The following is a 15470-nucleotide window of genomic DNA, read 5'->3' on the forward strand; positions in this document are numbered from 1 at the left end:
CGTTATTGGGCCGTTATTGGGTAGAGATGATAGAGACATCAACACCAAGTCAAGCGTTTCTTTAAATTTCTTCTCAGGGATCTCAAGACTTACAAGAGGGCAGTTGCCCTCCTTAAGACTGGCCACAAAGGCAATCAAAGGATTAGTGCTCCCCGAACCTCCTGTCCTAGGGCAAGTGGATTGACCTGGAATAACAAAAGGAAGCAAGAGAAGCTGAGCAATGTGCTCCCCCTTATCAAATGCCCAAACAATTGGCACTGTAACAATTGCTATTTTCACCAGTATAATCAGAATCAATGACCCCAGTATGAACAGTAATTTCCTTAACAGTCAAACTGCTTCTCCCTAAGAGTAGACCCATAATGCCTTGTGGAATTGGTCCCTTTACACCAGAATTTTATTTTGTAGGGACACTGGGAAGGGCTTATAATAACTGTATCAGGGCAGAGGATCACATATTTCCTCCTCTGATCAGATCATCCTTTCAGAGGAAAGGATAGCATGGAGGCAAGAGGAAGTGCTAAACTTCAGTCTTATATAATTCTTCTACATACATTAAAGAAATCACAGAATCCCTTTGTATACGATGCTGTGAATTACTCACTCAAAGAGTGAGTAATTGGGATAAGAATGCTGACTCTCTTTAGGAGAAAACTTTGGATAAATTGAGAAAAAACGTTAATTACAACATTCCTCCTGTAAAATGCTAGTTGAAACCACTTTCATCTGTAAAAAAATTCATTTCACCTCTCATGATGTAGAACCTTAACCTAATTTTGTTTCACAAACATCTCATTTTGGAGGAGGAAATAAAAAATTTTCACTGACATAAACATCAATAAATAGCTAGTGCTAGATGAGTCTGAAGAGAAGGTTAGAAGTATTGTGAGTCATAAAATTCATAGTAAAGAACTTGGTTGTCTAATGTAAAGCACTCTATTATAAGACAAGACATGCAATGTAAGGTCTGTTGGATAGGAAGTTGACTAATGCCACCCAGCATGCCTCCAGATCATACGCTCCAGAACTTGTGATGTAGCCAGAAAATAGGGTTTTGTTTTTTCTGTTTTGGGAGAGAAAATTCTACTTAAAAACATCGAAAAACAGAAAATTTTTACATTAAGGTCAGTTATTCTAAAAAATCTTAAAGACCATACTGTTAATTTTAGATTTGGCTTGTTTACTTTATACTTTGGAACATCTCGTCAAACGTATCATTTTATGCCTATCTTATTTAGAATCCTCATAAAATAAAATAGGGGGCTGGAGTGATAGCACAGTGGGTAGGGCATTTGCCTTGCATGCATCCAACCCGGGTTCGATTCCCAGCATCCCATATGGTCCCCTGAGCACCACCAGGAGTAATTCCTGAGTATAAAGCCAGGAGTAACCCCTGTGCATTGCTGGTTGTGACCAAAAAAGCAAAGTAAATAAATAAATAAATAATAAAATAAAATAGGTCTGCAGCATCCCACTTGAAAGTAGAGTGCTCCTGTCTGATTTGATTTGATGGACAGCTTATTTATTTGTATCAAGGAACAGTTTTACCATTAGTTTACATGAAATTTTTTTTTAGTATTATGGGAAATCTGCATCTCCTCAATCCAAATAGATTTCTCCAATTTTGTCTTAAGAAGTCCTAATTTAACTTTGTAAATTAGGATGCCTTAATAAAACTTCTTGTAAAATCCTGTATGGAAGTAAAATTTTTAAAGCAAATCAAAAGATCCTCAATCTTGAAAAGAGCCTTTCTGGCAGCAATGCAACATCCACATCAAGGTAGCAACATCCCCGTCAGGGTAACAACATCCCCATCAGGGTAGCAACATCCACATCAAGTGGCAACTCCCTCATCAGGATTTTAGAGCTCAAGAAACAAATTGAGACCATTGGTCTTGAGGAGGTTCATGAAATCCATCTTTACAAGTTTAGCTCCTTAGTAAAATCAAACATTCACGGCATGTTAAGACCCTAAACAAATGAGTCTATGATATGTTGCTTGGTATCCTCCAACCAACAGTCATCTTTTTTTTTCATTTTATTTTATTATGTTTTTAATTTATTTTATTGAATCACCATGTGGAAAGTTACAAAGTTTTCAGGCTCATGCCTGTTATACAATGCTCAAACACCTATCCTTTCACCAGTGCCCATATTCCACCACCAAAAAAAATACCCAATATACCTCCCACCCCCCTCCTCCAGCCCCCCCACCCCACCTGCATAACTGATAAATTTCACTTCATTTTCTCTTTACCTTGATTACATTTTATATTTCAACACAAAACTCACTATTGATGTTGGAGTTTCAACACAGAACTCACTGTGTTGGAGTTTATCCCCCAAAAATATGGTTCTATTGACAAGGAAACATTTGATAATTAGTTTTCCACTGATGAGAATAAGAGATATAAAGTTGCATGGCCGCTACTTTACAGATTAGGAATTCTGTATTTTAGTAATTAAGTCGAGGGAGATTTAAGTTGGAAATTGCATCATTTCCCTTCCTGGGGCAGCATGGGGCAAAGGCTTAGTTCACAGTCTGAAGACATGGCTCCAAGCACTTGCTGCGACCAGAAGTAATGTAGCTGGCTCTGGATCTTGGTCGTTCAAGCAGCAAAGCGGCTGTGCAAAGGCATGCCACCCGGGTCGAAACTCGGCGGAGCGGGAGCCGGTATCGACTATGGCCAGAGACTGCCCCAGCGTCCCGCTGTTTCAAGTTCAAAAGACATTTTTGTTTGTTTGTTTTTTCCCACGCCACCAAGTTCATACCTGTTTAAAAGTCCCATAAATATGGCGGACGCCACGCCACTTCTTCCCAGAGGGAAGAAAAACCAAGGAAGAAGGATATTTCCCCCCTTAGCCAGCATGGGGCAAAAGCTTAGTTCACAGTCTGGAGACATGGCTGCAAGCACTTGCTGGGATCAGAAGTCATGTAGCTGGCTCTGGATCTGGGTCGTTCAGCAGCAAAGAAGCGTGCAAAACCATGGCCACCTGGGTCAAATCTCAGCGGAGCGTGAGCCTGTATTGGCCCCGGCCCAAGACTGCCCCCAACAGTCATCTTAAAGAAGATGAGTAGAACCAGTTTACGTGAGTGAAAAGCAATAATTACATGCTGAAGTTTGAATATAGTGAACTAAACATTGAGGAGAACCAGGCTACAAGATTGGATTTTTCTCTTAACTATCAAGTCCACAAAGTCCACATCTTCTGGGTTAGTTGCAGTTTCAGGCAGGATATTCCAATAGCTACAGACTTTACATTCACTTGGATTTATTTAAAAGTAGTATACTCTTTCTCCAGAAAATTCCCTAAGAACTCACTTATTCTAGTTAAAACCTAAAGGAATTGCTAAACATTCTCCATAATCCTTCTTGGGTCACACCTGGCATTGCACAGGGGTTACCTCCTGGCTTTGCACTCAGGAATTACTCCTGGCGGTGCTCAGGGGACCATATGGGATGCTGTGATTCAAACTCGGGTCGGCCACATGCAAGGCAAACACCCTCCCCGCTGTGCTATGGCTTCAGACCCCCAATTAATTTTTTTATTCAAGATCAGAGCTAGTAATAGAGCTTACTGCAAAGCTCACAATTTGATAGTTAGAATTTGCTGAGTGAAACAGCTTCTTTTAACAAATTAGACAAATAAAAGTGAAAACTCAAGATAGCTTTCTACCACACACTTGATTATTTTTATCTTTTCTACTTAAAAATTCCTTAGGGTTTGGACATGCAAAATACTCTTGACACTCTTCTAAGAGGAAGAAAAAATATTCAATAGAAAAACTTGTATATGTATGTGTATAACTGCTTTTAATATTCCGCAACTTGATATAATTCAATTCCCTTGACATTTAAATTTATAGACAACTCATGATATATTCATATGATAAAAAAGCACTAGATAGTGAAATAGAATGAATTACTAACACCTGCAACAATGTTAATGAATATTTAAAATATTCATGTTTGGTAAAAGAGAAAAAGAAGAGCGCTCTTAGATGAATTTATGTATCTGTTTCTAGAAAACAGAAGCTGAATAACTGACAAAAGAAAGGTGATCAAAAGCAGTAGTTACCTAGGGTATAATAAAGGTCCAAGAAGGGAGAGATAAAATGGGAAGATTAAAATGAGGGAGGGTTAAGATAGGAAGCCTAAACCTAGATTGGCAGTCAAGACCAAGAGTTAGCACTTGTAAAAAAAAATTTATTAGTGAATCACCATGAGGTACAGTTACAAACTTAGGAATTTTCATGTTTGCATTTCAGTCATACAGTTATTGTTTACCCATCCCTCCACCAGTGTCCATTCTCCTCCACCAATGTTCCCAGTATCCCTCCCACCACCCCCATCCCAGCCCCCACCAACCCACCCTGCCTCTGCAGCAGGGCATTACCTTTTGTTCTCTCTCCTTTTGGGTATAGTAGTTTGCAATAGAGATATTGAGTGGCTATCCTGTTCGGTCTATAGTCTACTTTCAGCACTTTCGACTCGAGTGGGTCCTCCCAACATCCTCTACTTGGTGTTCCCTTCTCTATCTCAGCTGCCTTTTCCCCCAGCATATGGGTCCAGTTTCCAAGCTGTGGGGCAGACCTCTTGGTTCTTATCTCTACTACTCTTGGGTGTTAGTCTCTTATTCTGTTACTTTATACTCCACAGATGTGTGCGATTTTTCTATGTCTGTCTCTCTCTTTCTGACTCATTTCACTTAACATGATACTTTCAATGTTGATCCACTTATATACAAATTTTATGACTTTATCTTTTCTAACAGCTGCATAGTATTCCATTGTGTATATATACCAGAGTTTCTTAAACTAGTTATTTGTTTGTTCTTTGGGCAAAGAGTTAGCACTTTTTTTTGTAAGGAGCAAAGATAGTAAATATCTTAGGCTTTGTAGATCATTTACTCTTTCGGGAAACTAATCATTCAGCTACTGATTCATCCAAACAGTCACAGATAGGAAGTAATTAAATGGGCTTTAACTGTGTTCCAGTACAACTATTTACCAAAATAAGCAGTAGTTTGATGAGAATAGCAAGTCAAAGTTAGCCAATCCTTAACATGAATTTGGAGATGGTTTTATAAGATTGTAAATATATGTACAAACTGCACAGAAATTACCAACCCCTGATTATAGGTCAAATATACCTCAACAAAGTTGTTAAAAGACAAACACAAAATAAGTTATCTTAGCATCCACATTATAGATGGGATAAAGTCTTTTTTATTTCTACCATGTCATATAAACTCCTTTGTGAAATGGCTTTTGTATTATTTCTATGTAAGATTTATTGCAACTGTTTAGCAGCATATCGCAACCATTTAGCACCATATCACAACCAAGAGCCTTCTTTAGGTTCTCTCTCTTCCTAGAATGACCACTTTCACCATCTGTAAGATTAAACAAGTATCTGAACACTTCCCTTTTTTCCTTACCTAACCTCTTCTATTGCTTTCTTTTTGCTCCTACACTTCACTATTGCAGTGCCGTATATACATTGTTCCCCTATGTTAAATATGTGTGTTTGCATGTGCATGTGTGTGTAGAAATATATACTTTTCTCATACATTTGGATTTAAAATAAATTCATATCTATTGTCTGTATCCCATCAATGGCCAACATCCAGAGACTATAAAACCAAGCTCCAACATCTTATAGCCTACTTCTCCCTCTCAGAGAACCTGGCAAGCTACCGAGCGTTTCCTGCCTGCACGGGAGAGCCTGTCAAGCTCCCCATGGCATATTCATATGCCAGATACAGTAACAATGATGGGTCTCATTCCCCTGACCCTGAAAGAACCTCCAATGTGGTACCATTGGGAAGGACGAATAAAGAGAGGCTGCTAAAATCTCAGGGCTAGGGCGAATGGAGATGTTACTGGGCCTGCTCGAGCAAATCGAGGACCAACGGGATGATGGTGATAGTGATAGTGATCTATTGTCTGGATATGTGAAAGAGTTATGCCTATATTTATCATACCTATTGCAGTAACTAGCATTTGTTTATATGTACATATATATGTTTATGTATATCCACACTGACATCATTTCTGACTCCATCATTGCTCTCTCTTCATGTCCTAGATACACCAAAATGAAGACTGCCACAAACATCTACATTTTTAACCTTGCTCTGGCAGATGCCTTAGCAACCAGTACCCTTCCCTTCCAGAGCGTCAATTACCTATTGGGAACATGGCCCTTTGGAACCACTCTCTGCAAGATTGTGATCTCCATAGATTATTATAACATGTTTACCAGCATATTCACCCTCTGCACCATGAGTGTTGATCGCTATATTGCAGTGTGCCACCCTGTCAAGGCTCTGGATTTCCGTACGCCCCATAATGCCAAAATTATCAATGTCTGTAACTGGATCCTTTCTTCAGCCATTGGTCTGCCTGTAATGTTCATGGCAACTACAAAATATAGGCAAGGTGAGTGATTTGTAGGCCAAAATGATGGAGTGTTTATCAAACAATATGTTAATGAAGTCATATGATAAGCAGAATTTATGGAATCATCTAGTGTCTTAATCAAAATGTAATTTTAATGATTCCTTCTGGCATGATATCTTTATTGTTTTGAAATAAGAATTTTTTCCCATTATTTAATACCAACTATTTTAGATAGAATATTAGTCTTTTATTTCACTGTTTTACATTATCAAAAGAATGAGAAAGTAACATGACTCTCAAGAATAATTAGAACTCAACCAAAAGGGGCATCATGTGGAGACTTATCTTCAATTTTTCGGTCTATCGGATAATTTAATCTTTTTAGACTTCTTGTCATAATGATGAAACACCACCAAAAATTGAAATGAAAATAGCCATTAACTAATTTGCTGCATGTTTTGGACAGTAATTATATATTTTATCTCAACATGGACTCCATAGAAGACCTAGTTCTTGGTGAGATCTAAATTGATCAAAGTGAGAAAAAATTATGTTTTGAATAAAAAAAATAAAATAGCTCTAGCTGAAAAATCAACAGATTGTTGAGTTTCACCCTTAATATCTTTACTTCCTTTCCTTTCCTTTTTTTTTCAATTTCTCCTCTACAGCTTATATTGTATCATTTTCTTAAGTTAGCACTGGTCAGGGCTGAAACTTATAAGCAAAGTGACACAAATAATTTACAATGAAATGATTTGATATTGCTGTTAAATCTTCCTTGTGCTTTTTTCTTCTAGGTTCCATAGATTGTACACTAACGTTTTCCCACCCAACCTGGTATTGGGAAAATCTTTTGAAAATCTGTGTTTTCATCTTTGCCTTTATCATGCCCGTCCTCATCATTACAGTGTGTTATGGGCTGATGATCTTACGTCTCAAGAGTGTTCGTATGCTCTCTGGCTCCAAAGAGAAAGATCGAAACCTACGGAGAATCACCAGAATGGTGTTGGTGGTTGTAGCCGTGTTTATCATCTGCTGGACTCCCATTCACATTTATGTCATAATTAAAGCCTTGATTACAATCCCCGAAACTACTTTCCAGACTGTTTCCTGGCACTTCTGCATTGCTCTAGGTTATACAAACAGCTGCCTGAACCCGGTTCTTTATGCATTTCTGGATGAAAACTTCAAACGATGCTTCAGAGAGTTTTGTATCCCAACTTCCTCTGCCATCGAACAGCAAAACTCTATCCGAATTCGGCAGAACACAAGAGATCACCCCTCCACGGCCAACACAGTGGATAGGACTAACCACCAGGTACGCAACTTCCAAAATCCGGTGTTCCTACTGGGGATGACAGAAATTACGGTGATTTGTACTAATCCAATATTTGAATCCAGTAGAAATAGATAGCTACTAGAGCAAACAGTTTAGTAACTAAGTCAGTTTACACAGTCTACTCATTTATGCAAAATGACTTTGGTACAATTGTGGAAGTGTTCCTGATTCTTGTTTTTTTCCCAGTAACATTGCCTATTTTATGTATGACATCTCAATAGACTTGTCCCTCTCAACGAAGGTGTTCCACCCCCATTTATGGTTAATGAAAACAGAACTTTTCCCTCTGCCATGAAGGGTGCATGATTTTCCAGCTAATTAATGCCACAGCAAAGGAGGAAAGGGGGTCGGACAATGCCCAACATTGGGTCCACCTTGTTAAATCATTGATTTGGGCATTCTTATATCTGAACTCTAGAATAAATATCAAACATATAATTTTGTCCGATTTAAATCATTGCTTATAGTTGTCCTAGCTGATAGGGCTAAAAGAGGGAGAGGAGTGATCACTTATGGAGATATTTCTAGGCACAAAAGAGAACAGAAGATGTTCTGCATGGATGATGCAACAAATTATAATCCCATGGGATGGAAAAGAGAATGGAAGAGAAAAATCTCTAAATTAATATTAGTTTCATAACCTATTGGTTTGCAAAATTTGCATTCTGTCCTTAAAGCAAAAATACCACTTAATATTAATGTAAAGAAGTCCATTTTCAGAGGGTAAAACATGCAAACATAGCAACCAGTATGATTTGAAAGTGTAGAACTCAAATTCAAATGTCCCTTGAGGTAAATTCTTAAGCCAGGACCTTAGGAAAAAGATCCTAGGTGCTGTGAAAGTGGACAGATCTTGGGGACACTGGTGCAGGACCAAGAGACTGGTGCCTCCATCAACAGTTTCACAGATGGGCCAGTGGGAGATCCAGGCTACCACATAGATTATTTACTTCCCCACACTCCCTTTGCTGTCCTCTCTTCCCACCCTAGCACAGGTCCAGACTTTATTTTGTAGTTGACTACAGTGATTAGTGTAATGTGGTCCAGATGAATCTCCAGAAGAAACATTAGTCTTCATAGTAAAGACATTGAGTAACGTTTACCGGAACACTGAGGAACTTAGAGTCCTTTGGGAGAATAACTAAGAATGGTAGAACCACTTCCAATGAACGGAAAGAATCCACTTATGTCTCACTTCTAATTCCGGTTCGGAAATAAAAGCTGGGCAGAAGTGTCTTTCTACTCTGCTTCTTTACTGTTTTATTTTGCCTCCAGTTTAGGACCCTCTATACCTGATCTTTTTACTAAGCAGCCTTCCTACTCGGCAACTACCAAATTTTTGTGAGTAATCTTAAAGAGGGCTGGGATTCGAGTGAATTTTTTCCTACCCGGTGATAATCTATGAGAGAATGCACTCTGAAACTCTCAGGGCAAAACTACAGTTATTTTGGCCAGATAGCAAAATACTTCCACTGGAGCTAATGAGGGCCATGATACAGTATGGATTACTTCTCCCCGAACCTCCCCCTGTTATGTATAGTACTTAGAATGTATGGATAGAGGGATGCTTCCTGGGACCCTCTCATGTATAGTACTTAGGGTGTGGCTAGATGGATGGTTCCTGGAACCACACTGTAGTCTTTTCGTGGCAGTCACATTGGATTCCCTTGGTGCTCTGGCTCTGCTCTTGCCTTTCTCTCCTGGAACTCCAGCCTGTCTGGGGCAGAACTTGCCCTGAATTCAGTTGATTGCCCTCCAGTTGCCCCCTGGGGTTGTCCTTGATTCTCTTCCAAGTCCAACATTTTCACATTAGTGTGGTGCTTGCACAGCCAGAGAGAGGAGAAAGGAAGCTAATTGGGAAGCTCTGTTCTAAGTAACTAAAAGGTTTGCTTTAAAAATACATCCAATTAGGGCTTATCTCCCTCCGTTGGCCTCTATGAAGCGGCATCAGTGTCAGATAACAGCAGAAATACATTAGCCTTGGCTGCTTTCCCAAAAAATGCCCAGCTGGGAGAGCTGGACACAGAAGACCGGCTGCCAGGAAATAAGGAAAAACACTTCAGCCTATTTGAAAATTAAGATGAATCAAAGATCCTTTTCAGTAATCACCACTGATGTGTCATTGTTTGACTCAAGGCGGACAACTCTGCAATGATTTCTAAGCCTTTAGTGACAGTCTCAATAGCATCAAAGTAATAAAATTATTTGAAGGAAAGATCAGATACTTTATAGAGGTGTTCATCAGATATATCGATTAGTTGCAAAGATGAAGTACGTGAGCAATTTCTTCTACATCATGATCCGTTGTGTTGAGAAACAAAGCTAAGGTGATTTTCATTAACTTTTTCTAACTGCTTATGTGAAGTTTGCAACTGTTGTCGATATTCATGTCCTGCCTGTATATTTGTATTCTCTCCAAGAAATATATTATATACTATATATGTCACATCTCCTGCACACTAGTCCACTTCATATTCTGCAGATCAGAGATCCAATATCAAACCTTCCCAGGGTGTCTGTATTCTGACAACTGTACGCGGAGGGCAGGTGTTAACAGCGCAAAGTCAAGTGGAGAGTTGACAGTTTTCAAGGTAATTTGATGAACCTTATGAGAAAAATTCTGTGTCCCCCCCCTCCATAAATTTTTTGAGTCATCCTTACCTGTTTAAGGGTTACTCTGTCAGCACCCTAACAAAGCTTCCAAAATGTAGTGCCTTAAAGTAACCTTTCAGTGATTATATGATCTAATTTGGGACAGTTGGGAAGTACTCCCAGTTTTGACGGGACTTCCCCTGTGGTGATCAGCTGCTGACAGATCACCCATCAGATATCTGATATAGGGTGATCCCAGCAAGAGTGGTGGCTTCCAATGACTCCTCATCCTCCATCAAGCTAGTCTAGCCCTGTTCTATGGTGGCTACAAGGTCTTGATCAAGAGGTGAGAAACTTCAATCAATAAAGTTCAGAGCTGCAGTCACCATGAGAAGAGTCATGGATTCATATGCATCTGATCACTTTCATTTCATATTCCACATTAGATTGGCAACCCATTGCTTTCTGGGGACATGAGGCTCATCTGCCTTGCTCCTTCTTATATACTTAGCATTTATCTAGCATCATATCTGGCATGTTCAATGCTATTCCAAAAATAACTGTAGAGTGAATGATCAGAGGGCTTATGCTATTTCAGGACTGAGAGAAGGTGCTAGGAATGACCCCTCCTGACAGAACTGGATGACAATCTAAATGGCTGAGTAATACACTTTCCCAGGCTTACTCTTCAGTACACACAAAAAAAAAATTCACAGAAAGGGTTCTTCATTTTCTCTTCCCCCGTCTTTAGTTCTCTGATAAAAAACTTTTTTGTTTGTTTGTTTGTTTGTTTGTTTTGGGGTGGGGGTCACACCCGGTGATGCACAGGGGTGACTCCTCACTTTGCACTCAGTAATTACTCCTGGAGGTGCTCAGGGGACCATAGGGGATGCTGGGACTGGAACCGGGGTCGGCCGTGTACGAGGCAAACACCCTACCCGCTGTACTATAGCTCCAGCCCCTCAAAAGTTTTTTTTTTCAAAAGTTCTTTACAAAAATAAACATTAAACATTAAATGCTTATTTTCTAATTTTGTTTTAAACACATGCTATGATATAAAGGGGCCAGGAATTGGACACATTACCCTAAAGAGAGAGGGCTCATTCTCACTAAATATGAAAGAATGCACTGTCTGTAGCACTGACATCTATAAAAAATTCAAAGACACACGCGCAGGAGGGTTCGATAATGTGTATGGTGTGGTGTGTTGTTTGCAGGCTCTCAGGGCAGCTCTCTCTCTCTCTCTCTCTCTCTCTCTCTCTCTCTCTTCTCTTGCTGCTCGCATTTGGTGCTCTCAAGCTGCTGTGTATGGACAGGATCAGGATGGCTCCTCCTTGTGCTCTGCTTCTGTGTGTGTCGTTGTGCTCTCTTCTGTCTGTCTCTCTATCTCTGTCTCTGTCTCTATAGTCTCTCCTGTGGTCTCTTCTAACCTCTCTCTGTCTCTGCTTCTGTGTCTTCTGTCTTGCCTCTGTGTCTTCTCTCCACTTCTGTCTCTTCTCCTTCCTTCTGTCTTACCTCTGCCCTTTCGTCTTTGCTACTTCTGTGTCTTCTCTCCTCTGTGTCTTCACTTTTGCTCCTGTGTCTTCCCTGTTGCTTTTGTGTCTCTCCTATGTCTTCTGTCTTACCTCTGCCTCTTCTCCCTCGCTTCTGTGTCTTCTCTACTTCTGTTATAGTCTTAGTTTATATAGCAATCACATAGGGCAGTAACACAAAGGTGGGTTGAACATTAACAAATCAACAAAGAGGAGTAAGACCACTTCTCTAGGAGATTAACAAAATCTCATCTAAAGAGATTACTCCAGATTACTGGGAGATCCGCTCAAGGGTGGGATCCAAACAAGGGTATGTCGCTTTCTTCCTCCCTCAGCTAGTAAGCCACTTAAAGTCATAGTAAATTTACTTCTAATATTTCTAGCAATGTCATTCTGTATGAGCATAGTAAGAGATATATCAGACTTAAGGTTTCGTTCTTCATGAGGACATTCACTATATATTCCAGACCACAGTCCTCAGGCCAGGTTAGTCTTCCTAACCCTAGCAAGGTCCTACTCTCGTCATTACTTTTGGATCAGGACAGCATTTGTTTATTACCAGGCTCTCAACTTATAGTTGAGTATTGTGGTGCTCTAGCCTGGCCCATTTCGATGCCAGGGTAGCTTACAGCTTGCCCTGGGTCCATTCATTAGGACCCTGCTTTTGGGGTGCTAGGAACTAAGGGCAACTGAGTTGAGAAAGCAGATGCCCAGGAGTAAATATTATTGGAGTCAATCAGCTCCCAAGTTACAAAGCGTAATATTAACTGTCTTCCCGTGTCCATACAGAAAGGACATTGCTTTAAGGTAAACTAAGTTCCCTGCGGCAAGACTGAAAGGACAAACCCAATGTTATTCTACAGTCATCCCATTGTTCATTGATTTGCTTGAATGGGCACCAGTAACGTCTCCATTTTGAGACTTGTTACTGTTTTTGGCATATCAAATATGCCAGGGGTAGCTTGCCAGGCTCTGCCATGTAGGAGGGATAGTCTCAGTAGCTTGCCGGGCTCTCTGAGAGGGGCAGAGGAATCGAACCCGGGTCAGCCACATGCTAGGCAAACGCCCTACCCGCTGTGCTGTCGCTCCAGTCCTATGAAAGAATAAAAGGGCTCAAATTCTTCTGTGTATTTCAAGGCCCAGCCTGTCCCTCTGCTATAGAATCCACGCTGGATTTATGTCCAGCTTGTGATTTTTATCACTTCAAAATCCCGATTAGGCAAACACAGGCACAGGCATTCATTCCCCATCTGTTGTGAATGCAATTTAATTTCTCTGTATATGCACCACCCTGCTGTTATCCTTCATGGCCGCAGCCTTGCCCCAGAGCACCCCCGCCTGCTTGCTCACATCAGTTCAAGCCTAACTCGGATCTGAGGTCTTGGCCAGCTGTTGCCAACCTGCCTTCTCTGCATGGTGGTTACAGAAATGACATCCCAAAGCACAGTCTCTGTTTATCACCCAGATGGGTTTTGGAAAACATTTAGCTTTGAATGGTGGAATAAATGAATCTATTGAATTTGTAAGATTATTATTTAAAGAGATTCTTGGGGTTGAAGTGATAGCACAGCAGGTAGGGCATTTGCCTTGCATGCAACCAATGTGGGTTCGATTCCCAGCATCCCTTATGGTCCCCTGGGCACCGCCAGGGGTAATTCCTGAGTGCAGAGCTAGGAATGACCCAAAAAGAAAAAAAAAAAAAAAGGTCATCCTGTGGTGGTGGGAGAAGATATAGATTATAAAGTGCTTCTGTGGACATGTTCACATCAGCTCCCTAAACTACTAAGTCTGATGGGGAAGCATGAGAAAACAAATGTTCAAAGAGGTTCAATGATTTCAGGAGACCACATGACGGTGCAGAATCCAGACAAACACTAGCTCTTGATATGAGTCCAAGTGTTTCACTATTTTCCCAAATAAGCCAGAGTTCTTATACTTTGAGTCCCAGAAAAATATACCTTTGGAGGAACTCTCTAAGACATTCTGGTTCACTGGATCAAGACAGATGGGATCTAAGAATCTGCCTGTTATATAAAACTTTAAGCAAAAAAAAATATTTAAACTGTAACTTCATTCAAGTTACTCTTCTCTTTAAGTCGAATAACTATTTCCATCAAGCTTATTGTTTTAAATTATCTGGCATATCACCAAACAAATCTTGGATGTAAGCAAAATAAGTTTTCTTAGACAGAGGCTTAACTTTCTATCTTATCTGTAATACCCTCAGCTAACACCTTCCTAATAATATGGCAAGACCATTCTAAAACCCTGTATTTAAAGCACCTCCTTGGTACTTTAAATCGACTAACAGGTCAAGAAATTATAAGATGCTTTGCGCTTTTACTACCTATATAACTGTATTATCCCCAGCTAAACTAAAATCAGATCATAATTTTGAAAAGCAACATCATTCTCAAAAGCTGCATCTTGATTTCATTTGTAAAGCATCTGTAGAGAGCTAATTTGAGCAAGGAAAGCATTTTGATTCCATGACAAAAGCTGCAAATGAGAATTATCCACAAAATGACAAACCTTAACCACATTAATGCATATTTTGTGGATGAAACCAAATAGCTATTCTTTCAAATATAGGGTTTAAAAAACTGGTTTGAATTATGAGTGTTTCCCCATGTGTTCCTGCGTATGTCACAAAAGAGCATGTCTCCTTCTGTGTCTCTGGTAGCAGAGTATATATAAGATTAAAGTGGATACTGGGCAGAGGAATACAGCACATTTATATATATTGACCATAATCTGAGAGGACTGTTTATTTGGAAATATGTTTATCCCCAGTAAATATTTTCCCCAAAGACCATTTGTAATCACGTTCATTGACTAGTTGGTGTCTAACTATACATAATCTTCTAAGATATTATTACCTCTATGGTTGAGGAAATCATCATTGAAGGAATAAACTTTTCTAAGATTATAGCTAAAAGCATAGTGGCTGAAAAATGGATTTAATTGAACTTGAACTTATATTCAAGGTCTTGATCACAATGCTCTGTTTTCATTCTTCTCTGTGTGGATGTTTAGTTTCTGTTCTATTTTTGTCCTGGGGCCACGCTAGCAGTGCTCAGGGCTTATTACTAGCTCTGTGCTCAGGGATTACTCCTGGCCAGCTCAGAGGACTATATAGGACGAAAGCGACTGAACCCAGGTTGGCCACATGAAAGAAAAGTATCCTACCCACTGTACTATATCTCTAGCCCTCTGCGCAGGCTCTTAAGAAACAAATTTGTCATTTATATACTGACAGTTTAACTGCTACAATGTTTTATGCACAATTATGTAGAGATGTTTATAGTGCAATTTTTTTGCGTGGGAAGAACTCAAGTAGTTGTGTGACTAGCAGAGGACTAGCAGAGGACATTAGAAAGTCAAAAATAACTACCATTATTTTTCAAATAAAAGTCAAAGTTAACTACCATTAACTGAGCTCAAATATTTTAACTCACTAAAATATTTGACATCATTGAAATCATAATGATATGATAATGACATGATAATGACATAATGATATGAAAATGACATTATTGAAATCATAATGACTCTCCCTGGGTGGATGGCTTTTGTACAAGCCAAAATATTTTATTGATGC

The 15470-nt window shown here is 39.6% G+C and overlaps 1 protein-coding gene across 1 annotated transcript in view; it reads left to right on the forward strand.

Moving 5' to 3' along the window:
• OPRM1 (opioid receptor mu 1) overlaps positions 1-15470 on the forward strand; it is a 75063-nt gene that overhangs the window by 42240 nt on the left and 17353 nt on the right. Inside the window, exons 2-3 of the mRNA XM_004600783.2 lie at positions 6093-6445; positions 7204-7724. Coding sequence (XP_004600840.1) covers positions 6093-6445; positions 7204-7724 — 874 coding nt within the window. The remainder of the gene's footprint in view (positions 1-6092; positions 6446-7203; positions 7725-15470) is intronic.

Source organism: Sorex araneus, chromosome 4 (genome assembly GCF_027595985.1).
Source record: "Sorex araneus isolate mSorAra2 chromosome 4, mSorAra2.pri, whole genome shotgun sequence".
Classification (NCBI taxonomy): Eukaryota; Metazoa; Chordata; class Mammalia; order Eulipotyphla; family Soricidae; genus Sorex; species Sorex araneus.